This window comes from Panthera uncia, chromosome D1, assembly GCF_023721935.1.
Source record: "Panthera uncia isolate 11264 chromosome D1, Puncia_PCG_1.0, whole genome shotgun sequence".
Lineage (NCBI taxonomy): Eukaryota > Metazoa > Chordata > Mammalia > Carnivora > Felidae > Panthera > Panthera uncia.
In genome coordinates, this window is record NC_064808.1 from 9,764,728 (window position 1) to 9,792,671 (window position 27,944).

Sequence of the window (27,944 nt, forward strand, 5' to 3'; positions counted from 1 at the left end):
ATGTGTCGGTTGGCCATCTGGATGTCTTCTTTGGAGAAGTGTCTATTCATGTCTTTTGGCAAGGCAACATTTTAAACGAAACAAAGTGTGGGACAGGTCTGTACTTAAATTCTAACCAGAAGTGACAGATCACCAGAATCACGTGGAGAAGTCATGAAAAGCATGCCGTGGCAATAAAAGGGAGGTGGACCCAGGGCAGTGCTGACTCACACTGCAGCCACACTCTGCCAGAAAAGCACCTGTTACCAACCATTGTGATTATTTGGCAATCAAGGAATTACAATAGATTAAGCATTTTGCAACCTGACATGTTGGTTTGCCATTCACACATAGATATTTTATTGCCTTTTATTTAACATTTGGGGAAATTGTATGGGAGCTTGGGCTGACTAATAGCATATGGTTTTTTGTAAAATGATGCGAAAGAAGCGTCTTCATGAAGAATACCTGATTTTTAGGAAAGAATAACTGATGATAAACAGGAGACACTTACAATTTTATCTGCCTTGGTCCTTTCAAAAAAACACATCTCCTTTTATTGTTTTGAGCAGGTTATAGTTGTCAGCCTCTGCCTTTTCCCCCTGCTTCTTCTTAAAGATGGGTCCTTTGATAATATTTCAGTCTATGAATTCAGACCAGAAGGCAGAAACTAACCTATTCCACGGAGAGGCGAGGTGAGAGGATCTCTGTGGGACAGCTGCCAACAGGATGATATTCTTTGGGTGGAAATGGTATTCCCTCTATTCCCTCTTGCTTTCAACCTGCAGAAGACCACTCTTAGCGTTTGGCAGGAAACATTTAGCACTTAGCATGTGCCAATGCTGCTTTAAATAACATGAGATACTCCCTCCCTAGAGTCACCCTTGTGCACGTCCTACCATGTCACTCTCGCAACAACTTTGGGTGGTAGGTTTTATTATCACACCCATTTTAAAGAGGAGGAAACAGGTCCAACGTTAATGCTGGTAAGGGTTGAGGCCGAAATTTGAGCTTGGCTTTCCCTTACATCTTCCATGCAACAATCTAGTGTGTGTGTTCTTTTTTTTTTTTTTTTTAAGTTTATTTATTTTGAGAGAGAGGGGTGCGGGGAGAGAGAGAGGGAGAGAGAAAAAATGTGAGCAGGGGAGGGGCAGAAAGAGAGAATCTCAAGCAGGCTCCGAGCTGTCAGTGTAGAGCCCGATGCGAGGCTTGAGCCAAAATCGAGAGTCAGACGCTTAACTGAGCCACCCAGATGCCCCTGTATTCGTTTTTTTTTTTTTAATTGCTATTAACTACCACAAATATAGTGGCTCAAAACAACACACAAATGTGTTATCTTACCATTTTCATGGATCAGGGGTTGAAGCAGGGCCTAGCTGGGAGCCTTTGTTCAGGGTCTCACATGGATACCTATCATCAAGGTGTCAGACAGGCCGTATTTTCATCTGTAGTCTCAAGTGGGCAAAACCTACTTCCAAGCACAGTCAGGTTATTGACAGAATTTATTTCCTTGTGGTTGTATGACTCAGGGCCCCGGGTTTTGCTGGCTGGCTGCCCTCAGTTCCCTGCTTTCTCAACATGACCGCTCCCATCAGGCCACCAGGGAGTATATTCACCCATGCTGGTGAAGATGGGAAGAAGGATAAAGAATTCGTGGTATGGATTTGAGTATGTGTGGCTCAGCCAGTAATTGTGAGTTACCTTTTGGGGAACCTGCAATTTTATTCTAAAAAGTTGAGAGAACACAGAGTTCTAATATGCATGTTAAATATGTGCAATGTCTGCTTAGACTTGGTCGAAAGTGTTCACTCCTTTTCTTGCCGAGAATTTATTAGACCTTCTTGGTAGTGGTTCTTGCCTGATTGAGTTCCCAAAGTGAATACAGTAGTGAGACAAAAGAGGGAGTAAAAAATGACGCCCAAATCCCTAGCTTTAGAGATGGAACAGATGGACATACCATTTATGAAAGACAACCAGGTGGGGGGAGTGGAGGGAAGTTGCAAATGAAACACACAATGTCTTGACTGCACCTGCTGTCAGTTTGGAATATTATTCCAGATAATTCTGAATATATGCCAGATAGTATTATTTGAAATCTTACTGAAATCTTATTCCAGATAATTCCAAATATAGTTCTCCAGATATTCTTAAGAACCTTTCTGTTGCCAGAGAAACAAACAAATAAGAAATGGATCCTGGATTAAATATTTTAGGGGCTCCTGGGTGGCTCGGTCGGTTGAGCGACCGACTTCGGCTCAGGTCATGATCTCACGGTTTGTGAGTTTGAGCCCCGCGTCGGACTCTATGCTGACGGCTCAGAGCCTGGAGCCTGCTTCAGATTCTGTGTCTCCCTCTCTCTCTGCCCCTCCCCCACTCATGCTCTGTCTCAGAAATAAATAAACATTAAAAATAAATTTAAAAAAATATTTTATTGTGTTGCTTGGCTTACAGAACGAGGAAGATTCTCCAAGGCCCTCCACCCCCAGTGTAAAAATACTAATACACACACGTTTGAAAACACACAAATAGGGGTTGAAAACCTCAGAAGAGACTAGTGAGTGCCCTAGCTTCTAGATTAGTGGGGGTCGACATACAATTAACAAACAAATAAAATACATAGTATGTCAGATCATTGTGATTTGAGGAAAAAATAAGCAAGTGACAGGGAGAGAGAGCTGTAATTTTATGTAGGTTGGTGGGGAAAGTTTTACTGAAGCTAAGCTATCTGAAGAAAGACCCAAAAGAAGTGAGAAAGGAAGCCATGGAAATAATTGTAGGAAAAGTATTCCAGCCAGAGGGCCGACCAATGTAAAATTTATTTTTTAATATTATTTTTAATAACTTTTTAAAAATGTTTATTATATTTGAGAGAGAGAGAGAGAGAGGGAGGGGCAGAGAGAGAAAGAGAGAATCAGCACAGAGCCTGATGCAGGGCTCAAACTCACAAACCGTGAGATCATGACCTGAGCTGAAATAAAGAGTCAGACACTTAACCAACTGAGCCACCCAGGCGCCCCCCGATGTAAAATTTCTAAAGAAAGAATATGTCAAGTGACTGGAGTAGAGAGAGCAAAGGGGAATAGTTAGAGGTCAGAGCAGAAATGAGAGTTCAGATCCTATAAGGGTATTTAAGGACTCTGGCTTTTATTTGGAATGAAATGGAGTGGGTTTGAGCAGAGAAATGATATGATCTGATTTGAGATGGAAAAAAAAATGTGCTCTCTGCCATGCAGAGAACAGACCGAGTGGTGTAGGTGCCCCACTAGTTGGCTCATTGCAATAATGCCAATGGGGGATGATGAACCAGAGTGCTCATGAGATGGTGAGAAGCAATCAGACTCAATATATTTTGAAGTTAAAACTAGCAAGTTTTAATGCTAGATTGGATGTGGTGTGTGAAAAAAACAGAAGAGCCAAAGATGACCCCAAGGTTTTTGGAAGATCATGTTTTAAAGGGATTTGACTATGGAGAAGTGGGGGATGGCTCAATAACTAGATGGGCCAAGGGGTCCAAAGTAGCTTTTTCAAAAGTGTTTTTATTCAATTATAACACAGAAACAAGAGAACACAGTTATATGTATATAACTCCAGCATCCAGATCAAGGAAAAGAATGTTTCCATGAACCCGTAGACCCTCTGGGTTCCTTTCCAGTAACTACCTACTCCCAAAGGTAACCACTATCCTAGTTCTGACACTATTAGCTTAGCTTGTGTTTAAACTTTACATACACAGAATCAGACCGTATGTACTCTTTTTATGTAACCAATTTCTTTTTATTTATTATTATAATTTTTTAAATTTATTTTTTAGTTTACTCCAAGTTAGCATATAATGCAGTAATGATTTCAGGAGTAGATTCCAGCAATCCATCTCTGATATATAACACCCAGTGCTCATCCCAACATGTCTTCCTTAATGCCCCTTATCCATTTAGCTCCTCCCCCACCCTCAACCCCTCCAGCAACCCTCAGTTTGTACTCTGTATTTAACAGTCTCTTCTGTTTTGTCCCCCTCCCTGTTTTTATATTATTTTTGCTTCCCTTCCCTTATGTTCATCTGTTTTGTCTCTTAAATTCCTCATATGAGCGAAGTCATATGATATTTGTCTTTCTCTGGCTGACTACACTTAGCATAATACCCTTCAGTTCCATCCACGTAGTTGCAAATGGCAAGATTTCATTCTTTTTGAATGCCGAGTAATATCCATCTTCTTTATCCATTCATCCGTCAATGGACTCTTTTATGCATGACCTTTTCCCCCCAAACATTATGTTTATGGGATTTATCTATATAGCTGCATGTAATTATAGTTTGTCCACTCATGTTACTGTTTAGTACTCCATTGTATGAATATACCAGAATTTTTATTTCTCCCTTCTATTGTTTATAGTCATTTAGATAGTTTCCTTTTGGAGGCAATTATGTGTACTACTTATATGACCATTTCTGTACATGTTTTTGGAAAACACATGTATGCATGTCTGTAGTATATTCTCCTGGGGATAGGACCCAAGGCCTTTATTGGGTCTTTACTGGGTAGGTACACCTACTGGGTAGGTGTACTGTACTCCAGTACAGTAATAAAATTATGGCTAATTTCTTCTTTGGTCTAGAACTTAGATGGGGAAGAGCATTGTGGTAAGTTATAATCTTTGAAGCCAGATATTTCAGAATAAAGTCATTAAATGAGACAGAATATTGAGCCACATTCAATTGACAGACATGCATTTCATTCAATTGACAGAAACGGAGCTGTATATTTTTGAAGTACTTTTAATTTAAAAGTTCTTGCAATCCCTACTATATAACATTTAAGCAATATGAGTGTGAAAATAATACGGAGGTGGAGACTGCATAGCCATGTGACTTGGCCACTTTGCACCAGCACAAGCGTGCACATTTTCTCTTCTTATTTAGGGGTGGGTGAACCACTTTCTGTTCAGTTTACCCACCTGGGATTTGAGAGACTCTTTCCTTTTCTTTTCTTTCTTTTCTTTTCTTTTCTTTTTTTTTTTTTAGAGAGAGAGGGAGCATGAGCAGGGAAGGGAAACAAAGAGGGAGAGAGAGAATCCCAAGCAGGCTCTGCACTGTTAGTGCAGAGCCTGATGTGGGGCTCGAACTCACTAACCATGAGATCATGACCGGAGCAGAAATCAGGAGTTGGACGCTTTAACGACTGAGCCACCCAAGCACCCCAAGTGATTACTTTCAAGAGCAATAAAATGACTCTGACTGAGCAAGTGCAAAACAAAAACCGTTTTTCTAAAGGTTTCTTTCAGTGTCTAAAGTAGCTGAAATTTCAGGAAAGTCTAACCACACTTTGCCAGGAGTCCTGGCTTTCTCCTTTTTCTTCTGAGGCGTTACTCCTATGCATGACCTTGAAGGATTTTTGACATGTTGGATATGACCTTGTGATTGAGGCATGGAAAATGTACTCTGGAAAAGATAAAGTTTATTAGTGGGTTTTAAACTCTGATTTTGGAAGCTTTTTTTGATCCATATTTGAAATGCATTTCCCCCAAATGTATGGTAGTAGCTTTTCCAACTTTACCAAAATATAAAATGCATCAGTATTAGTTCGAACAAATGCTATGCTGTGATCTGCTAATCATATTACCATTTACCAATAAGATCATAATTGAGTCATAATGTATTCCTTCCCTTGAAATAATTTCTTTTTTTTGTCTTGGAAGGCAGGAGGTTTATTTTATACCGGTGGGCCCAGAGGAGATCATTGTCCAGAGATCTAAGCCCTGTAAGTAATTTCTGTAGAAAAAAATGGGTTTTAGAGAAAAGACCAGCATTTTCAAATTGTAAAGTCATGACCTAAGGGGAAGTAAGGAAGAACACAGGACACCATCAGCAGAACAGAGATGCCCTAGTAAGATACGACTGCATTCGCAAGGGAACGGAGTCATGGAGACGCTAGGGAGGCAGGTGGCTGTGTTCATGACAAGAAGAAGGAGATACAGGCTTTTCATTCTCAGCCCGTCAGCCTACATCATTTGTTCTCCTTGTGATTTTATCTGAGCCTTGGTTCTTTTATAAGGGGTTGGAGCAGGTGATTTCTTTCTTATTTTTGAGTTTATTTATTTTGAAAAAAGAGTACACATGGGGGAGGGGTAGAGAGAGGGGCAGGGGGAGAGAGAGAGAATCCCAAGCAGGCCCTGCGCCACCAGGGCAGAGCCCGATGCGGGGCTCGAACTCACAAACCACGAGATCATGACCTGAGCCGAAGCTGGACGCTTAACCGACTGAGCCACCCAGGCGCCCTTGGGGCAGGTGATTTCTAAAACCATTTTAGCCATTCTAATAAGCAGGTCTTCTGGTTTGCGGGCCAGAAGGCACTAATAATCTCAGATACCAGTGTCATCGTGAAGGAGCCCATTCATAGAACTCTCTCCTCACTCTGAAGGTTGACTGCTACGTGAACCTCATTGCCTCCTCTTTCTGCCACTGTTTAGACCCGGCACATCACAGCTCCAATGTTGGGACCCAGCAGGTGTCATGTGACATGTCAGAGTACTCACCCCTGGGTTCTTGGAGTACAGCTGTTTCCACCAAAGGATGGAAGCGTAGGTAGCCGTTAAGAGTTCCAGCACAGTGAAAATGAGCATCACCACCAGCACCCCCTGTGAATCAAGACAGGAACAGTTGGTGCCATCAGCTAGCCCTGTGCCTGACTGAGAGGAGACTGGGGGTGAAGGCTCTAGCCGTGGAGAGAATAAGGCACAGAAGCAGAGAAATAAGCGGCAACGGTTTCCTCTCAGAACCGTGGGATCCCACCTTCTGAGATAAGAGTAACCCTTCCTTTTATCACTAGTTGTTTTCACTGGTGTGATATTTCTAGTGTGGATTTGCTTTTACTTATCCAGAAATGGTCTCAGTTCATCCTTTCCATCTGAAATCTCATGTTTGTTTTTTTTTTAATTCTGAAATTCACCCCACTTATTTCTCTTTGCGCACGTCCTCTCTCCCTGGCAGGCTTACTGGGGCTCACATTAGATGTGTGCTGGTTCTTTTCAGTTCGCTGCCTCCTACCTGTTAACCCGTCACGCCTATCTTTCAGATTTTTACTTCGATGTGTTGTGCTCCATGTAATTTCATCAGACCTCAATTTCACTTCACTGTTTATTTCTTTGGATATGTTGAATCTCCTTTTTAACTGATAACACTAAATGGTTCATTTCAAAGATTATAATTTGCATTTCTAATCATACTGCTTAGTTCTTTTTCAAATCTACTTTTTTTTTCTTGCTGTCATGTTATCTCATGTTGGTTTTAATTCCTTTTCTTTATGTCTCTATTGTTGAAAATATGTTTTCATTATGGTCTTCCAAATTGGTATATAACCTCCAATTCTTGAGCAACTAAACTTTCATATTTGCTGCTGTAACCCGTTTTTTTCTTAGGTTTTTCAAAATATTTTTCCTCTCAGATGATGTCAGTATATGCGTGCGTGGGGGAGGATTTTTTTTTAACGTTTATTTATTTTTGAGACAGAGAGAGACAGCATGAACAGGGGAGGAGCAGAGAGAGAGGGAGACACAGAATCTGAAACAGGCTCCAGGCTCTGAGCTGTCAGCACAGAGCCCGACGCGGGGCTCGAACTCATGGACCGTGAGATCATGACCTGAGCCGAAGTTGGATGCTTAACCGACCAAGTTGTTTTTTTTTTTAATTTTTTTTAACGTTTATTTATTTTTGAGACCAAGAGAGACAGAGCATGAACAGGGGAGGAGCAGAGAGAGATGGGGGAGGATTTTTTGATATGTAGGACAGACCCATTAGTTGGGTTTATGGATGACTCCCTAGATGGAAACTTTAGGTTTGATTCTGATAGAACCTCAGGAGATCCAGACCCAGGAACAGTTTTTAAGTGAATCCCTGTATTTGAGGTTCGTTTGTTTTATATGGAATTTGGATTTGGATACTGTCCATCCCTGCACATGGCTTGGTGAGATGATCTCATCCTAGAAACCTTTATGGTGGAGTTTCTTTAAGCTCCTTGGGATGTTGGGCAGAGTTTTCCTTGTCTTATTTTCATAAATAAGGTACATATTCAGTCTCTGCTTCTAACATTTTTGCAGGACACTCAGTGTGGGCTTGAAGAGCTTCAGATTTGTCATGGACATTGAAATGCCACTATCCCAGCTTGTAACACCTATATTCCCATCCAGGCCTCCCTGGCTTTCTGGTCTCAGCTCTTAACTTGATTGCCCGGCTGCAGGATCCTTCTTAGCTCCTGGAACCAACGATGCCTTTCTTCCTTGATCTTTTTCTGCCTCCCACCCTCTCTTCCTTCCTTCTTCCAACCTCAGATATACATCTTGAATCTTTTGATGTGTTACTTTGCTCAGGTTATCTTTGTGTTAATACAGAGCGGACATTTGGAAGAGCAGGAAGAGCAGGAAGTTCTCTGGTTGTCTCAGAGTAGGAGTCAGTTTGATGTATTGAGTTTAGTTTCCATTGAGTTAAACCCTCATGCCCCAGCAGGGAGGATGTCTCCCTCACCCTCCTGGCTTTGCTCTGCACCAGGCTGATGCCATATCCTGGGCTTCCTCGCACTGATTTCTAACCAGATGCATTTCTGTGCCCTTCCACTTCCTCAAGCTCCTGTATCAGGGGGGTTGCTTTTGGCAACCTCTGGGTCACACAGGCAGACTCACAGAAGTCTGTGAGTCTGGAAACTTGCACACATGTTCTGGGATTCCTGAGACACGTCCAAGGGAATAAGAGAGATTTCATCTATCTCCCTGGCTCCTGCTAGAGGAGTCACAAAGGAAGAAAATTTTCTCCCTAAAAGGCCAAAGTTTATGGTTTTAAAACTATGAGCCTGTATATAGAGAATTGATGAAGCCAATATTTTTATCGTCAACCACTGGTGACCATCCAGTGTTGGGGGGGGGAAAGTGGCAAGAAAATGTTGCAGAGATGATGGCATTTCTGCTAGGATTTGAATCCATTGGAGGCTCATCTCCCAGCCCCTTCTCACTCTGCCAGCCCAGCTGGGCCAAAGTATAATTATGTGTTTGGGCTTAAAAAGTCCAAATTCTGTAGCTAACTTAATGTGGATAAAATTCAAATAAAGAGGCTATTTCTGCCTGCGTCGAGGGGGGAGAAAATGCCTTTTCAACAAAGGAGGCACTCCGAGAGCTAAACCTATTGAGACTGGAATGTTTTCTATGCAAGAAAGACTGCTGACCTTATCTTCTTTATCCACTTATCTATCCGTGCACTCTCAGGTTGCTTCCGTATCTTGGCTATTGTAAATAATGCTGCGGTAAATACGTGGGTGCATATATCTTTTCAAACTAGAATTTTTGTTTTCTTTGAGTCAATTACCAGTAATGGAATTGCTGGATCGTATGGTATTTTTATTTTTAATTTTATGAGGGACTTCCATACTGTTGACTACAGCGGCTGCACCATTATACATTCCCACCCAACAGTGCACGAGTTTTCCCATTTCTCCACACCCTCTCCGACACTTGTTATTTCTTATTTTCTTGATACTAGTCATTCTGACAGGTGTGAAGTAATACTTCACTGTGGTTTGGGTTTGCATGTCCCTGCTGCTTAGTGAGGTTGACCATCATTTCATGTGTCTGTTGGCCGTCTGTATGTCATATGTGGGATAATGTCTATTCAAGTCTTCTGCCCATTTTTTAATTGGATTATTTGTTTTATTAGTGTTGGGATGTATGAGTTTTTATATATTTTGGACATTAACCCCTCGTAGGATTTATCATTTACAAATATAAGTTGTCTTTCTGTTTATGTTTTCCTTTGCTGTGCAGAAGCTTTGTATTTTGGTGTAGCCCCAATAGTTTATTTTTGCTTAGTTCTCATGCCAGGGGAGACATGTCTAGAACCCACAAGTCTTCTTTATTTCCTTTTTTGACTTGGCACAATGCATCGCCTATATTTTGCAGTCTGCTGACAGGACTCAACCACAGTTTGGGGTTTTTTTTTTTGGTCTGCTTCCAGCCATTCAGATCAACAAGGCACAGACTGCTGAAAAAGCAGAGATTATGCAAAGGAGAGAAACTAAGAATTTCACGGGCAAGATATTCAGTCTGAAACTACTTACCGTCAGACTGACACTAGCCAGGAGACAGTCCTTGAATTCATAAGTTGAATAATAGTACCCCGAATAAGGCAGTGAGGATAGGTATTCCCTTTCTGAGTCACACGGTCGAGAGGCCGTCTCCAGGGCTACCAGGCTGTCAGCAAGGAGGAAGAGGCCTGCTCCAGCAGCTAGAGAACTCGCTGCACTTGCGGTCAGGGTGCTCATGGCCTGAGAAAGAAAATTTGCATTGGGATGTCACAACAGGAGCAGCATGTGATGCTATTAACCCTCCATCCATTGTACTACAGTTGCTTCCCTGAGTCTGTTTCCCTGGTAATCTGTGCACTCGTAGGGGGCACAGACTATGTTTTATTCACCTCTGTATCCCTCTTCACTACCTGGTTTATCACCTGATACAATAAGTAAATGTTTGTCGAGTGAGAGAATGCACACGTAACTCCTCCTCCGGTATAGGAGTTCTGGATCCTTGGCTCTCTGCAGCACTGAAGACAGAGATGGCTTGCTGACTTCCCCAACAGCCTTAGAGTCGTTCTATTGCTTTCAGCCCTTCTAGAATAGGACCTTTGGTCCCTTCTACACCAGTCTATGGCTTTTATTTCCATGAAAGAGAGAACTGGAGAAGCTAGAATACCTACCTGTAGGTGGATCAGGCCCAAGAACCACGTTCACCACATTCTGATTTGGGTCACATTCTATATTTTGGGGCAAAGGGTTCTCGCAGAATATGATGCCTCTGCAAAGACACTGAGGTGCCGGACTCTGTGCCAGGTTCCCAGCATGTGCTCATTTCTCTTTGAACGTCATTCAAGGATACTGTGCGTCTGGGGGAATGACTGCTCTGCCCTTCCTTCTCCCTTGGCCTGGGAGCCGTGTGGCTTCAAGTGCTGAGTTCCCAAAGGAAGTGCTGATGGAATGGGCGGCGCCTTTGCCCAGAGCTGCCACGTGCGCACTGGAGCCCACGTACTGTCTTGTGTCCTGCGTGCGGAGCCCACATCATGCTGGGTCATCCCAAGTATGGTTTTCCCTTTCAGGGTATTCAGGACGCTTGGGAAGCCACCCGTGAGAGCCACAGCCACATGTTCCTCTTCCCCATTTTATAAATGAGAAAACTGAAGCCCAGAAAAGGAAGGAACTTTTTCAAGCACACAGATCTGAGTGACAGATCTGAGACGAGAGTTTCCTGGTGCTGGGTCCAGAACTCTGACTCCATCCAGTGGGGTGAACTCTGTCCTCTAGTTCTGGGGTTTAGATTCTAGCTTCAAGTATAAGGAACATATACCAGCCTCAGAACACCATCTTCTGTGCCCTCAACCGTAGTTAACTAGATCTTGGATCTTCCTGAGTCAGGATGTGGCCCTTCCCTAAGTCATCTTTGTGAGTGTGTGGCAAGGCAGAGGGAAAGGTTGCTAGAGTATCAAAGACCCCACCCACACACTCCTGACTTTTGTCAGGGAAGTGGCTACAGTCTGTTAATTCCTTGTTTCTGAGGGGGTGGGGGAGCTAGCCACAGGATCTAAGCCCACACACCTCTGCCTCTGACCTTGCCGTTTAGGGAAATTGGCTCATTCTGAGACAGGTTTTTCAGGAAAAGGAAGTCTAGGTTCTAGAAGGTCATCTACCCTGTTCAGGGTAACAAGCTAACAAACTGCAAAGACTCCATGGTTTATTTAAAATTGTCTACCATTCAAGCAACTGAAGTAAACCTTGAAATATGACCCAGGAGCACATTACATAGGGGAAGAGTACTGGTCTAGGAAACAGGGAATTTGGCGTTTACACCCAGTTCTGTCACCGGACCAGCAGTGAGAACTCTCTCCCCTGCTCAGAGCCCTATTTCCCTAAGCTGTCAAATGGACACTTTGAACTAGAGTTATTGCCTCTGAAGTTCTTTTTATTCCGGCGAGCTGAGATTCGACGGCTCTCATACTTACAAAGGGCATAGTTGCCTTTTTCCCAGAAATGATCGAGAGGGATCCAGTAATGGCAAACTGCTCAGAGAAGAGAGAAATGATCAGTTCAGTTGTCTTGTGGAAATGTGTGCACCATGTTACTATCCATCAATCGATAAGTAATGTAAAACTCTTAGAGAGATAACACCGTAGGAATGGTGTCAGTCCATATTAAGAGAGAGGCCTTATTTCTACTCTCAGGATGCTTAACATTGACTTTAGAGAAAGGGCAGATGCACAGAGGATTGGGATTTATGTTAGCGAAAATCACTGTGAGCTGAGGTGGCCTGGAGCGGAGGTATACGCAGAAAAAGAACAGTGCTAAGTTACGAGGTGGGAAGAGAGGAGGTTGAGGAAGACCAATGACTTGAAGGGATATGAAGGTGGAAGCAGCCGACAGAAGCACGTAGGAAAGGGGCTCCGATGACAGAAGGTACAGAAACACGTGAGCTTCAAGCACTGGTGTAGGGGCCCTGAGTTAGACTGGGAGTTGAAGAAAGGGGGAGGTACAGGGTCAGGTGTGAAGAGTCTCTCATCCTGAAGCCCCAGAAGTCAGTATTTTAAGTTTATTTATTTACTTTGGGGGGGGGGAGAGCAGGGAGGGGCTGAGAGAGAGAGAGAGAGAGAGAGAGAGAGAGAGAACCCCAAGAAGGCTCCCCACTCAGCACAGAGCCCAATGAGAGGGTCGATCCCGTGAACCATGAGATCGTGACCTGAGCTAAAATCAAGAGTTGGACATTTAACCGACTGAGCCACCCAGGTGCCCCCAGAAGTCAGTATTTGAGCCCAGTAGTGTAAGGATCTGGCTGGTGGAGGGAGAATGTTCTAAGCTGGAACATTGGTTAGGCTTGTGCCTTAGGGATTAGTAGTAGTCACAGACAAAGAGGGTCCAGCATGAGCTGTTCCTGCCTTTCATAAGGGAATGTGGGAGCTCAACCACTGATTAGAGAAGTAAGGATAAGTTGTGCTTTGTGCTCTGGGGTCAGGAGCAGGGCCTGCATCACTGCAGAGTTTGCGTTCACATAAAGGCTGTATCCATACAGAGGTGATGCCCTGTTAGAATTCATCTGCCCAGAATGCATGATTTTTCCTCCTTTGTGTAGGATACTACATGGAAAAGAAGTGACCCTTTGTGGGAGGCATGACTAGACCCTGGCTAGTCTCCAAAGAAAAGGACCCCTTTCCATGAGCCATTAGATGGAAAGTAGCAAAAAAAAAAAAGTTTTCCAAATTCTCAGGGTTACTTCTGAACACATAGCAAGAGTGTCCTTGCTTCCCATGAATCTTACCATCACCAGTTTGATTCTCTGCAGACCTGTGGCATTTACCCATGGTGCTCATTTTATTTTAAAATTGATATTTTCACTCTTTACCTGACAGGTGGATTATTCTTACACTGGAGGGAATGCAATGGCCTCATCAAAGACCCAAAGAAGAATGTGAAAAATCTTCTACTTTTCCAGAGGTCGGCTGTGAGGCCAGGTAAGAAGTGTTGTGCTGGTATGCCCACTGTATTACCCTCTTGCCTCCTGCCCTGGCCAGCTACTCCCTGGGATGGTGACACAGGAGGAGGGATTAGACTCCTCTGCTGCTCTTCCCAAATGGGAGAAACGTGACATGGGATGATGACAGAGAGAAAGCTAGAGGCCTTGGCCACCTGCTCCTTTCTCCCCACCTCTTGGGACTGAGTCACTCCATGATCTAGTACCCACTTAGCGTTTAAAGAGCATATCCTTTCTTGGAGACCCCATTCTACTCACACATGTAGCTGCTACAAATGGGTACCCAGACATCAAAATGGTGGAAGTTGTTGGCTTGAAGTGAGAAGAGTAAGGAGCAGAAACCAAAATCGCCCCCAAACTTGAAATCAGCAGGCAGCACATAATCTGTATAATCTACAAGAGAGAAGAGGGAAAATGCTAGGAACATACTTTGAACAGATGAAAGTGATTATTTGAATGTACATTGTGTTTATAAGGAATATAAAATATGCTATAATGTGTCATATTAAAAGGGGGGGGGGAGTATTACAAGGAGCCAGTAAGCATTCTCTAAGAGAAACTCATGTATACCTAACTTCTTCCTTTCTGATAGGATTAGTAAACTAGCAAATCAGGAAGTGATAATATATACATTTTAATTTTATTTTGAAAAATATAGTTGACATTTTTTGTTGTTGTTGTTCTAGGAAAAGTAGGTGGAGAAAATTGTTCTGGACAATAGTCCAGTTGGATGGATGTAGAAAGCAAACTTACCAAGGGAGAGTTAATAAAGGGCTCAATTTCAATTGAAATAAAATAAAGCCATAATTCATCTTATCTTCTTCATCATTGAATTTTGATAGTAATTACTGTTTTTATGACACCAGTGGTAATAGTCTACATTTGTTGAACACTTCCTACACTCTGGTTATTTATCTCATCTTGTTTATGGATGAGAAAAATGAGGCACTGGGAGTTTAAATAGCTTGTACAAACCCACACAAATGGCCAAGTGGAGGAACTAGGACTTTGCCCTATTACTTTGATCTGGAATCCACACTCTTACCCACTGTTTAATGCATATGCAATTGAAAGATGATACAAAAACATAGGAGAAATAATGTAAAGTCAAGAGAATTCAACCATTCATACAATTAATATTTATTGAATATCTGTCCTGTGCCAGCACCAGGGAAATGAAGCAGATGAAAGTCACTGCCACTGGCCATGTATTATGTCCTTTACAGAGATGTTCCTTGGAAAGTGGAATTAGTTAGGAGCAAAGTAGTAGGAGGCCCGAGGAGTACTGGGGACAGAGTGCAAACCCTGTAGGGTTTTGTAGGCTATTTTATCAACTTTGCCTTTCGTTCTGAGTAAAAAGGGAAGTGAAGTGGATAATTTTGAGAAAGTGATTTCTATTTTTAAAAGATCATTCTAATGCTTGCCCCATCGAGAATAGATTATAAGGAAACAGAGCAGGGACATCAATAAGGAGGGCATTGTAGTAATTCACAGGTGAGATGATGTTGACTTGAAAACGACATTCATAGTAGAGGTAGTAAGAAGTAGTTGGATTCTAGTTGCACGATGAAGATTAAGCCTCTAGGATTTGCTGACAGTTTGCATGTGGATTATAAAAGAAAGGAATGAAGGTTGCTTCCAAGGGTTTTGGCTTGAGCATCTGAAATGATGGTGTTGACATTTATCTGAGATGGGGAATGTTGTATGAGGGGTGGGTTGGGGGACAAAAATGAGGATTTCCATCTGGGACAGGTTACGGGAGAGGTGTAGATATCTCAGTGGAAACGTACATAGGCTGTTGGTTATAGGAGTCTTAACTTTAGAGGAGAGAGCCATGTAAGGGAAATAATCTTTTTCTTCCCAAGTCATCAGTGAAGATCATATTTAAAACTATATTACTGTGTGAATTTACCACTGTAGCAGATGTAGCAACAAAATGGGGACTGAGCAATGGAGCACTCCAAATTTAGAGTCAGATAAATAAATAGAAACAATCAAGGCGTATAAAAGAAGCAGCCAAGAGGGAAGGAGGAAGACCAGAAGAATGTGATGTCCAAGAAGCCATATGATTAAAATGTTTCAAGTAGGAGAGGGTAGTCGCTGCATCAAACACTTCTATTAGTTCAAGAACATTAACAGTGGAGACTTGGAAATTGGGTTACTAATGTGGAGCAAGGGGGACAAATCTCATTGGATGTGTTTCAAGAGAGAATATCATTCAAGAGGAGCTGGAAACATTAGACTTCCCACCCCATAGAGGAGTGTTGCTGAGAAGGCAAGTTGCTGGTGGGGCATTAGCTAGAGGGCCTGCGAAGTTATAAGTGTCTGTTTCTGCTGTTTTGTTCTCAAGATAGGAGAAATTGCAGGAAGATTCTGTGCTCATGGAACTGATCGTAAAACATTTGCAGAGAGCATGGGGAGGATTACTGGAACGAGTAATGAGGGATGGGATTCACTGCACAAGGGAGGCTCATCGTTAATTAGAAGATGGGCATTTGTTTAGTAATGGGGAAGGGAGAGAGAGTATATGGCACCGATGGGAGTAATTGCAGATGTGTGGTGGCTTATGGACCTTCTCTCCAGATTGCCTCAGTTTTCTTAGTATGTTAGGAAGCCAGGTAATCAATGGAGAAGGATTGAAACCTATTGAAATAGTTTTCTGGGGTAGCAGGAAAGTGAATGGATGAAAGAAATACCGTGTTCTTTTTAAGCAGCCTTTACAGTCCCTTTGAGGTTATGGTCATAAATCCAAAGTGGAGTCCGTGTGTGTGTTTGCCAAGGTTAGTTGCATGGGTTCAGGGGCAGAATAGGCAAAGGGGCAGAGTTAGAATTAAACCAATGTGGCAGTTTTTCCTTAAGGAGGACAAAGCTGTTGATCGTGATTAGGTGAGGAAGGCTCCATGAAATAGGGATATTATCAGTAACTCCCAGAGAGGTTAGAGAAAGTTAGCATCGACATAGAGTTGGAGGGAGTGATCTGGAAAGATCAGAAGTGATGGACTATGGGATGCTTGAAATGTAGATAATGTTGGGTTTATTGCCGTTGGTATTGGTAAGGTCCAGGGTACGACTCAGGAAATGTTTGTCTATGGAAGGATGGGCAACATACCTGGGGAGAAGAGGTCAAGGAGCAGATAGGACATGATATTGGAGGGATCATATACATGAGTATTGAAATAGCCAAGACTTACGATACGAACTCTACCCTGAGAGTGATAGTGATTGAGGAGTCAGTATCTTGAAGATAAAAGGCACGTTATCCAGGAGAGCAAAAATAGTGGCAATGACCTGGAATCCTTCTATAGAGCAAGAGAATTGTGAGAATGGGGCTCTCTTGTTTTGTTTTGTTTTCTTTTCTTTTAACTGTATAGTTCATCTATTACCCTAAGCGTGTAAAATAGTGACTGGCACAATGAAGGTGCTCAAAAAATGACAGCTGAATATATAAATGAATAAATGTATGTCCAGTATTTCTTACTGATTGCCGAAGCACACAGTGAAATGTGTTTGTGATTCTAGGCCATAGGTAAGCTAGATTGTAGGGAGCAGGACAGGTCTACACAGAACCAGTTGTCTGGAAGAAGTAAATTAAGGAGTGAGTATTGGTAAATGATAGAATGACAGACGTTAACTGGTTTTATTTTCAAGCAACATAGTCATAAACTGATTTTTCTAAGGATGATCACTTTTCAAAATTGCCGCTACGTCATTTAATGTTATTTTCTAAAACACTGATTGTTTTTAGGTTTTTACATGAAACTCATTCTTCTAAAATTTTAATTCTCCTATCAATTCTTGATTAGTCCTAATATTAGGATTACCTAAAAGAACTTTTGAAGTTTGTGACTATTAACAATTACTTGAAATAATTATTTGTTTCCAGTGCTCAAAATATAGGTCACATTTTTAAAAATATCTCTTTTGGGAGGAAGACTGAAGTAGGACTTTTCGGATACTACATAAAAAGGGTAACTATGTTGTTTTATTTTTCTTTTTTAAGTGGGAGTGAATTACTTAGTTGGATGACATGAGATTATTTTTTTTAAGTTTATTTATTTATTTTGAGGGAGTGAGAAAGAGAGAGAGCGAGCATAAGATGGGAAAGGGCAGAGAGGAGGAGAGACAGAATCCCAAGCAGGCTCCATGCCATCAGTGCAGAGCCCGATGCGGGGCTTGAACTCACATACTGTGAGATCATGACCTGAGCTGAGATTAAAAGTCAGCCGCTTAACCAGCTACACAACCCGGGCGCCCCTGGATGACATGAGATTCTAAAATAGGAGCTTTTAGAGACTGAGAGGAGAGGACTGATCTGGAAGTGCCCCGAGAAGCAAAGAGACTGCCTTCACTTCTATGCCCAGAAGAGAGGGTCACAGTGGAAACAGTGCCCTTGGGAGCTAGGTTCCTGTTTGCACGATTGATGAGGAGGCCTTTGAGAAACAAATCCAGGAATGAATCGGATTATGCTGTTAACGGACCCTGAATTCTAGAGGACACAACCAGGCAGGTTTCCAAAGTCAGAAATGAATAGGAGTTGGGTCTTAAAAGGGGATAGTCAGAACCAGGTGGACATTAAAGTCCTGAGTATGAAGGATGATGACTGGGGACATTCGGATGTCTTACGGTGAGGCAGACAGGGAGAAAATGTATGGTGAGGTTAGTCCAGATCGTCTCATCTCAAAATGGTTAAGAAATGAGCTCAAAATAGACAGGTCTAATTTAATCACACTGAGTAAAATCATGTGCTTAAATCCAACATCTACTACAATAAAGACAAATTACAGGAGACTTTCTTATGTAGATTTCAAGTGGAGACCTAGTGGTTTTAGTTTATAGAAAGACCTGAGGAGGACAAAGTCTTCCCATAAAGCGCCATTTCATGTCCCAGTTGGCCTGGAGTCAGAGAAAAAAATGAGAGACTCTCCCAGATCCACTGTAGATATGTAGTGTGGGTATGTTTGCGGTATTTTCCACAGTGTCTCCCTTCCAGTGACGTGGACTTACTCCAAGGACTGTAGTTTCTTTTTGCAGAGTGTTTGGTGGGTTGTCCTCTTTTTGGTAGCTGTGTCTAGGTTTCTCTCTTTTGGGGATGATGATGCCATTTGGAGTAAAGCTGTCAAAGGCTCCCTTGGTCTTGGGCTTTGATAGCATGATCCTGACGATGCTGGAAGAGGCAGTGAACTCAATTAGGTCCTGAGGTTCGACTTAAAGATATGAAACCATCTAAGATTTTTCTCCATTGTCCAAGAGGTGACCTGTCCTTTAGGAACAAAAGTTAATGTGGGGAGCAGTCTGGAAAGCTAGCGTGCTTGGCATAGTCCATCCATTGTGGACAGAAAGCGTGTCACTGGGAGAAAACTGTGAACACAATTGAGAGGTGAACCATTCATATAGAACTTTCCTTGCGGCCTTGAATGGATCCACCTCGCTGTCCTTCCAATGGCCCCTGCTTCCAACATCCCTCTCGTTCCCGTGTACCTCTGCTTCCCCTGTGCCGCACTCCCACACCACACGCCCCAGGATTGTACCTTTATGCTGCACCTTTGCTGCTCAGTCTTCCTTCAGAGTCTCGTTTTCTTTCCATTAAGATGTTGATTAGCTGGGGGGCCTGGGTGGCTCAGTCAGTTAAGCATCTGACTCTTGACATCAACTCAGGTCATGATCTCAGGGCTCATGATATCTAACCCTGTGTCAGGCTCCACATTGAGCATGAAGCCTGCTTGGGATTCTCTCTCTCTGTCTCTCTCTGCCCTTCCTCACTCACACTGCCTCTCCCTCTCTCTCTCTTTCTTTCAAAATAAATAAATAAACATTTTAAAAAAGATGCTGATTAACCCTATTCCACATCTCTTTCTTGTATAGGTCCTGTCCCACAGAGAATGACTCCCTTGCCCATATTAGCTTAATAATTGTTAATATGAACATTTATTTAATGCTTGCTGAATTCCAGGAACTAGGCCATTGTAACTCTGGTCTTTAAAGCAACTTAGGTGTTATTAACCTCACTGTATACATTGGAAACTCGGGACTAATAAGTTCAAGTTCAAATACACAAAGTGCCTAGCCTGGCACATTGAAAGTGTTTAACACGTGGTAGCAAATATAATAATAATCACTATTTTTAAGTTTATTTATGTATTTTGAGAGAGAGAGAGAGGGAGAGCTCATGCACACATGTGAGCTAGGGAGGGGCAAAGAGAGAGAATCCCAAGCAGGCTCTGTGCTGTCAGCATGGAGCCCCACGTGGGGCTCGATCTCACGAACAATGAGATCATGACATGAGCCAATATCAAGAGGTCAGACGCTTAACTGACTGAGCCACCCAGGTGCCCCAAATATAATTATTATTATTCCGTGTTTGCACAAATGTCTGAACCAAGTCAGTATAGCTCAGAAGCTTGTGATATTTTTCTAAATATCACATTACTTCTCCTCATCTTCCATTCTTCTTTCCTAACATTGGCAATTTCAACATAGACTCAAGGAGCATAGCATCTGCTGCCCACCAGCTCAGCAGTGTTTCTGGTCTCTGTGATGTGGGTAGCAGAGTCCAGCCCCTGGGATGCTCCTTAGGTCTGTTCTTAGCACAACATCCTCCCTCTTGAAAGTCATAGTTTGGATAAAGGCTTGTGATAATCTCATGGTACCACAGGTCTCTGCTCCCTGATCCTTCTCCTCAATGTCCGGGCTCTTTTGGATGGGATGCATAACATACAAAAATTAGAACTGGCACCCACAATCTCATTACTAGTGAGGGTGATGGGAAAGGGCACTGGGCTGGAAGTCCAATGCCTCAGCATCTAGTTGCATGTCTGAGCATAGGTCTTGGAGTCCAGTCCCATGCTCGTATTCTAGACCTACCAATTATTACTAAACTCACGATAAGCAAGTTGTTTTTAGCCACTTCATAGGTTCACAGTGAGGGAGAGATGAGATGATGCATGTAATGGGTTCAGTATAGAGCGGGGCACATGATATACTTTCAATACGTATTAGTTATAGCTAAAGCTCATTGGGATTCCAGCTCAGATATTTATTAGTTGGCCACAGGCAGGTTATTTCCCCTCATTTATCCTCAGTTTCATTACTTACAAAATAGGGATAATAAGGCTATCATGAAGGATGCTTGTGAGGATTTGGATGAGGTGATTGAGGTGAGTGCCTTTTGTTGTGTCTCTGTGATCTTTATCAGGTGCTCCATTGTGCTCAATAAAAGGTTGGTGACCTCCACTCCATTTCTGCTCCTAGATCTGTGCCCTGGTCATTTCTCATGCTCTCTGGGCATCAAGTACCTAAATTGAAAAGTTATTAAAAACAAAGTTCTCCCTGTCTAAGGAGATAATTTTCACTTTGGGGATTTTGGAGTCTGGACAGAAGTATGGTTGAGGTAAGATGAATGAAGAGGGAAGTAGTGTTGACACTGAACCCTTTGCAGCAGATCTGGGGCAAAGAGGCCATGGATGAGCATTCCAGCACATCTTTAAGATGAGGCTTAGCAATCCCTATCAAAATGACACCAGCATTCTTCACAGAGCTAGAACAATCCTAAAATTTGTATGGAACTAGAAAAGACCCCAGTAGCCAAAGCAGTCTTGAAAAAGAAAACCCAAGCAGGAGGCATCACAATCCTGGACTTCAAGCTATATTACAAGGCTGTGATCATCAAGACAGTATGGTACGGGCACAAAAACAGACACTCAGATCCATGGAACAGAATAGAGAACCCAGAAATGGACCCACAAATGTATGGCCACCTAATCTTTGACAAAGCAGGAAAGAATGTCCAGTGGAATAAAGACAGTCTTTTCAGTAAATGGTGTTGGGAAAACTGGACAGCAACATGCAGAAAAATGAACCTGGACCACTTTCTTACACCAGACACAAAAATAAACTCAAAATGGATGAAAGACCTAAATAAGACAGGAAGCCATCAAAATCCTAGAGGAGAAAGCAGGCAAAAACCTCTTTGACCTCGGCGGCAGCAACTTCTTACTCAACATGTCTCTGGAGGCAAGGGAAACAGAAGTAGATATGAACTACTGGGACCTCATCAAAATAAAAAGCTCCTGCACAGCAAAGGAAACAATCAGCAAAACTAAAAGGCAACTGATGGAATGGGAGAAGATATTTGCAAATGACATATCAGATAAAGGGTTAGTATCCAAAATCTATAAAGAACTTATCAAACCCAACACCCTGAAAACAAATAATCCAGTGAAGAAATGGGCAGAAGACATGAATAGACACTTCTCCAAAGAAGACATCCAGATGGCCAACCGACACATGAAAAATGGTCAACTTCACTCATCATCAGGGAAAAACAAATCAAAACCACCATGAGATACCATCTCACCCATGTCAGAATGGCTAACATTAACAACTCAGGCAACAACAGATGTTGGCAAGGATGTAGAGAGAGAGGATCTCCTTTGAACTGCCAGTGGGAATGCAAACTGGTGCAGTCACTCTGGAAAACAATATGGAGGTTCCTCAAAAAATTAAAAAATAGAACCACCCTATGAGTCAGCAATTGCACTACTAGGTATTTATCAAAAGGATACAGGTATTATGTTTCGAAGGGGCACATGCACCCCAATGTCTATAGCAGCGCTATCAACAATAGCTAAAGTATGGAAAAAGCCCAAATGTCCATCGACGGATGAATGGATAAAGAAGATGTGGTATACACACACACACACACACACACACACACACGCACACGCACAATGGAGTATTACCCAGCAGTCAAAAAGAATGAAATCTTGCCATTTGCAACTACGTGGATGGAACTGGAGGGTATTATGCTAAGCGAAGTTAGTCAGTCAGAGAAAGACAAAAATCATATGACTTCACTCATATGAGGACTTTAAGATGCAGAACACATGAACACAAGGGAAGGGAAGCAAAAATAATATACAAACAGGGAGGGAGACAAAACATAAGAGACTCAAATACAGAGAACAAACCGAGGGTTGCTGGAGGGGTTGTGGGAGGGGGGATAGGCTAAATGGGTAAGGGGCACTAAGGAATCTACTCCTGAAATCATTGTTGCACTATATGCTAACTAGGGTGTAAATTTAAAAACTAATTAATTAACTTAAATTTTTTTTTTAAATTCAAGACGATGAGGCTTAGATTTTCCTCTATGTCAGAAACAGGACAAGGATATCCACTCTCCCCACTGTTATTTAACATAATACTGGAAGTCCCTGCCACAGCAATAAGACAACAAAAAGAAATAGAAGGAATCCAAATCGGCAAGGGAGAAATAAGACTTTCACTTTTTGCAGATGACATGATACTTTACATAAAAAATCCAAAAGACTCCACCAAAAGATTGCTATAACTGACACATGAATTTAGTAAAGTTGCAGGATACAAAATCAACATACCGAAATCTGTTGCACTTCTGTACACCAATAATAGAAGCAGCAGAAAGAGAAATCAAGGCATCAACCCCATTTACAATTGCACCAAAAACAATAAGATACCTAGGAATAAACCTAATAACCAAAGGGGTGAAAGACCTGTACTCTGAAAACTATAAAAAACTGCTGAAAGAAATTGAACATGACACAAAGAAATGGAAACACATTCCATTATCATGGATTGGAAGAACAAATATGGTTCGTATTATTAAAATGTCTACATTACCCAGAGCAGTTTACACATTTAATGCAATCCCTATCAAAATACCAAACAGTTTTCACAGAGCTAGAACAAATAACCTTAAAGTTTATATGGAACCACAAAAGGCCCCAAATAGCCAAAGCAATCTTGAAAAAGAAAAGCAAAGCTGGAAGCATCACAATTCCAGACTTCAAGTTATACTACACAGCTGTAGAGATCAAGACAGTATGGTATTGGGACAAAAATAGACATATAGATCAATAGAACAGAAAAGAAATCCCAGAAGTGGACCCACAACTATACGATCAATTAATCTTCCACATTGCAGGAAAGAATATCCAGTGGAAAAAAAAGTCCCTTCAACAAATGGTGTTGGGAAAACTGGACAGCAACATGCAAAAGAATGAAACTGGACCACCTTTCACCTTTCACCACACACAAAAATAAATTCACAATGGGTTAAAGACCTAAATGTGAGAAAGAAAACCATTGAAATCCTAGAGGAGTAACCTGTTTGACATTAGCCATAGCAGTTTCTTACTAGATATGTCTCCTGAGACAAGGGAAAAAAGCAAAAATAAACTATTGGGACTTCATCAAAATAAAAAACTCTGTACAGTGAAGCTCCCATCCCTACAGAATGGGAGAATATAATTGCAAATGATAAACTGATAAAGGGTTAGTATCCAAAAGATATAAAGATCTTATAAAACTCAATACCCAAAAAACAAAGAATCCAGTTAAAAAATGGGCAGAGAACATGAGCAGATATTTTTCCAAAGAAGACATACAGATGGCCAACAGACACATGAAAAGATGTTCAACATCACTGATCATCAGCGAAATTCAAATCAAAACGACAATGAGAAAAAGAGAGGGTACTATCAAATACCTATCCTATATTAGGCACCATATTTGCCTTTGGAGATCTTGAAAAGCTGCATAAAAGATTTCAGAACGTAAGAGATTTCAAATCTGAAAAGAGATTTCAGATATATACTATCTGGTAGAAAAAAATGTAAATATGGAATAAAATACTTTTGGAACTATAAAAAAAAAACTACAACGAGATATCACCTCATACCAGTCAGAATGGCTAAAATTAACAGCAGAGGAAACAACAGGTGTTGGCAAGGATGTTGTGGAAATGCAAACTGGTGGAGCCACTGTGGAAGACAATATGGAGGTTCCTCAAAAAGCCAAAAATAGAGGGGCGCCTGGGTGGCTCAGTCGGTTAAGTGTCTGACTTCAGCTCAGGTCGTGATCTCATGGTTTGTGGTTCGAGCTCCGCGTTGGGCTCTGTGCTAACAGCTCAGAGCCAGGAGCCTGTTTCTGATTCTGTGTGTCTCTCTCTTTCTACCCTTCTCCTGCTCATGCTCTGTCTCTCTCTGCCTCTCAAAAATAAATAAATTGTTTTTCAAAAAGTTAAATATAGAGCTACCCTACTACCCAGCAATTGCACTACTAGATACTTACCGAAAGGATACAGAAATACTTATTCAAAGGGATACATGCACCGAGATGTTTATAGCAGCATTATCAATAATAGCCAAATTATGGAAAGAGCCCAAATGTCCATGACTGATGAATGCATAAAGAAGATATGGTGTATATACACACACAATGGAATATTACTAAGCCATCAAAAAGAATGAAATCTTGCCATTTGCAGTGTCATCGATAGAGCTAGAGAATACTATGCTAAGCGAACTAAGTCAGAGAAAGACAAATACCATGTGATTTCACTCATGTGGAATTTAAGAAACAAAACAAGTGAACACAGGGAGGAAAAAAGAGAGGAAAACCAAGAAACAGACTCTTGACCATAGAGAACAAACCGATGATTACCAGAGGAGACGTGGGTGGGGTGGGTGACATAGGTGGTGGGGATTAAGGAGGGCATTTGTAGTGAGCAGCGGGTGTTATACGTAAGTGTTCAATTGCTAAATTCTACACCTGAAACTAATATTATACTGTATGTTAACTAACTGGAATCTAAATTTTAAAAAAAAGAAAGAAAATGAGGCTCAGAGAGGGTAAATAGTTTGCATAGCACTGTATATCTAGCATATGATGGAGGCAAGCCTTGAACCCGGGCAGTGTAATGCCATTGCTCTTCTGTGTGTGGGTGTGCTGTGCCCATCTAGCCACACATGATGCTCAGCCCCTCTGTCTTCCCTCCCTTGTAGCCAAGGTCCATTGACTACCACTCTCCATATTCATCGACAGGAGATCTTCTGACCTTGGAGATTTGTTCCCGTATTCTGGAAACTTGACTTCTGCTGCACTCCTGTGGTTTGCTAACCCAAATGTGCAAGGCAAAGACTGGAAGGGCGGTTCCCAGGTTCTGGGGGAGGAGGAAATGGGGAGTTGCTGTACCCTGTGTAGAGAATTTCCACTGTGCAAGATAAGTTCTAAAGATCTGCTGTTAAGCACTGGGCCTTCAGGTAGACATACTGGACTGTGCATTTAAAAATCTGTTAACCAGTAGATCTCACGTTAAGTGTTCCTACCAGAATAAAAAACTGAAAGAATAAAATTGGGAAGAAGGAAGGAAAGAAAAAAGATTGCCTCCCAACTTCAGGATTTAAAAACAAAATCTCTGTAGTTCTGGATTCTTTCCTATAGGATTCCTTCCTATATTTTTCAGTCCTCATACCCAGGGACTACAGGAACTACTGGGTTCTAGTCCTGAACATCTAGCCAGGACCCGGATGCCTGGTTGGTACCCTTACCAGATTCTTGATAACATGTCTATTTATTTTCTTTTATTATTTTTAATCGTTTTGTTTAAAAGAGTGTATCACATAGCAATTACAGTCAAAATAGGGAATACATTTTGAAGAAGAAAAGGAAGTTCCTTAAATCTCAGCTCCCACCCAATAACTAGTGTTTCATACATATCCTTTCTACCCTCATTTTCTCCCTGTCTTTCTCTCTATATGTTTACACACATTCATTGTTCTACATAAACAGAGTGGTTCTATACAGGCCATTTAGAAATCTTTCTGCACTCAACATTAGTCTGTGGACATCTCTGACAGTCATGTATGCAGATAATAAAACTCCTAAACTCAAAAGCTACGTGGTAAATTCCGCTACCTGATACAGTGTGGATGAACCTTGAAGACAATACGCCAAGTGAAGTAATAAGCCAGTCACAGAAGGACAGATGTTGTCTGATTGCACTCCTGGAAGGCACTCAGAGTACCCAAGTCCCTCAAGACAGAAAGTAGAGTGATGGACACCAGTGGCTAGGAGGAGAGGGAAATGTGGAGTTAGTGCTCCATGGTCATGATCATGGGCTTTCCGTTCCGGAAGATGAAAAAGTTCTAGAGTTCAGTCATGGGGATGGTTACACGAGAATGTGAATGTACCACACCACCGAACTCTACACTTATAAATGGTTAAAATGCTAAATCTCGTGTTACATATATTTCATCATGACGAGAAAAAAGCCACTGTATTCAAATTAATAGACGTTTCAAGATTCATTTAACCAGTCGTGTTATTTAGGTTATTTCTCTCTCTCTCTCTCTCTCTCTCTCTCTCTCTCTCTCTCTCCTTTTTATTATCATTATGAACAGTGCTACAGTGAACATCTTTGCACTTCTGTGGTGCCTCGCCTGTTCAGTCATCTCCTTAGAGTAACGTTTAGAAGTGGATTTACTGAGTTTAAGGCTATGATACTTGTATTGCTGCTTTTTAGAGGGAATGCTGTAGAACGAGGATTCTGTATGGTTTCACAAGAAGTCCCCAGACTAATGCCATCATCTTCAGACTCCACACTCTGAGAGGGATACTTTGTCCCTCTACATTCAAGTGGAGGACAACTTGGGGTGGCCCACCACATTTCCAGATGGTTCTAAAACCCCCATTTTGGAGATAAATCATAGCTTAGAGGACTGCTCTGCATACAGTGATTTTCTCTATGACAGGAATAGATTGAACAACAGGCTCCTAATGCAGGATCCAGGCTAATTGCACAGTATTTTCCGAGAGCATATTCTGTGTAAGACTGAGCAACATACCAAGAAATGCGGAGAACTGTAGAAAATTGTCACCTCAAGTCTTGGAGGAAACCTAAGGATTGTTTCACGCAATTCTCTTGTTTGGAAAGTGAGTAAACTACAAACCGGAGCAGGGAATTGACTCACCAGTTCATGCAGGTGCTCAGAAGAGAGAGTAAGAATCTGATTCCTGGCTGGCTATTCCAAGGACAGTCATCTCCCCCCAAAGTTCAGGATGCAAATGAACATGCCCACCTGTTCCTGGAGCCCAGTCCTCTGAGTGGTGGCTGGCGGGCCAGCTTTCTGCTTGGGAGCTCTCAGCCAGAACCTCCTACTGGCTGTTCCTGCCAGAACACTGTTGGTCCTTTGCTCTCCAGCCTCTGAGACTTCCTGCCCTTTTCTCAGAATAGCAGTTATGATTACACAAGGTATGGGCTTCAGTGTACTTACATTCAACACATGAAAAATACCTCTGCTTCCTCTTTATAAATTTCAAAGTTTGGAAAATAACACAGACTACAAGTAACACCTAAGAATAAAGAGCTTGTGAAAACTAGTGATGGTCCCAGTTAGAATTTATTCCCCGCATCGTAAAAGTAAGTCAGTCAGTTCTGTCTTCGCCTGAGTTTTCTGCCTACTAAATAGGGATGGACAACAATAATTCCACTTGGCTTTTGGGAGAATCAAAGAGAAAGGATGCGAAAAGCTTACAAAAACCAGGCACTCCATAACCAGTGATAACAATGATGTTCATTTTGGATTTGGGAGAATTTATATATT

The 27,944-nt window shown here is 41.9% G+C and overlaps 1 protein-coding gene across 2 annotated transcripts; it reads right to left on the bottom strand.

Moving 5' to 3' along the window:
• Positions 1–3,153: 3,153 nt before the first annotated feature.
• On the bottom strand, positions 3,154–27,548 carry MS4A7 (membrane spanning 4-domains A7). 2 transcript variants are annotated; one of them, XM_049645813.1, is made up of 7 exons: positions 27,420–27,548; positions 18,529–18,688; positions 13,783–13,917; positions 12,005–12,061; positions 10,074–10,280; positions 6,511–6,612; positions 3,154–5,416 (listed from the first exon to the last, which is right to left on the bottom strand). In XM_049645813.1, the coding sequence occupies exons 2-7, from the start codon at positions 18,673–18,675 to the stop codon at positions 5,243–5,245; spliced, it is 822 nt and encodes a 273-aa protein (XP_049501770.1). In that variant the 5' UTR covers positions 18,676–18,688; positions 27,420–27,548; the 3' UTR covers positions 3,154–5,242. The 2 variants fall into 2 exon arrangements, with proteins under 2 accessions (XP_049501770.1, XP_049501764.1); XM_049645807.1 differs by having other exon boundaries at positions 27,312–27,548.
• Between the last annotated feature and the right edge of the window lie 396 nt (positions 27,549–27,944).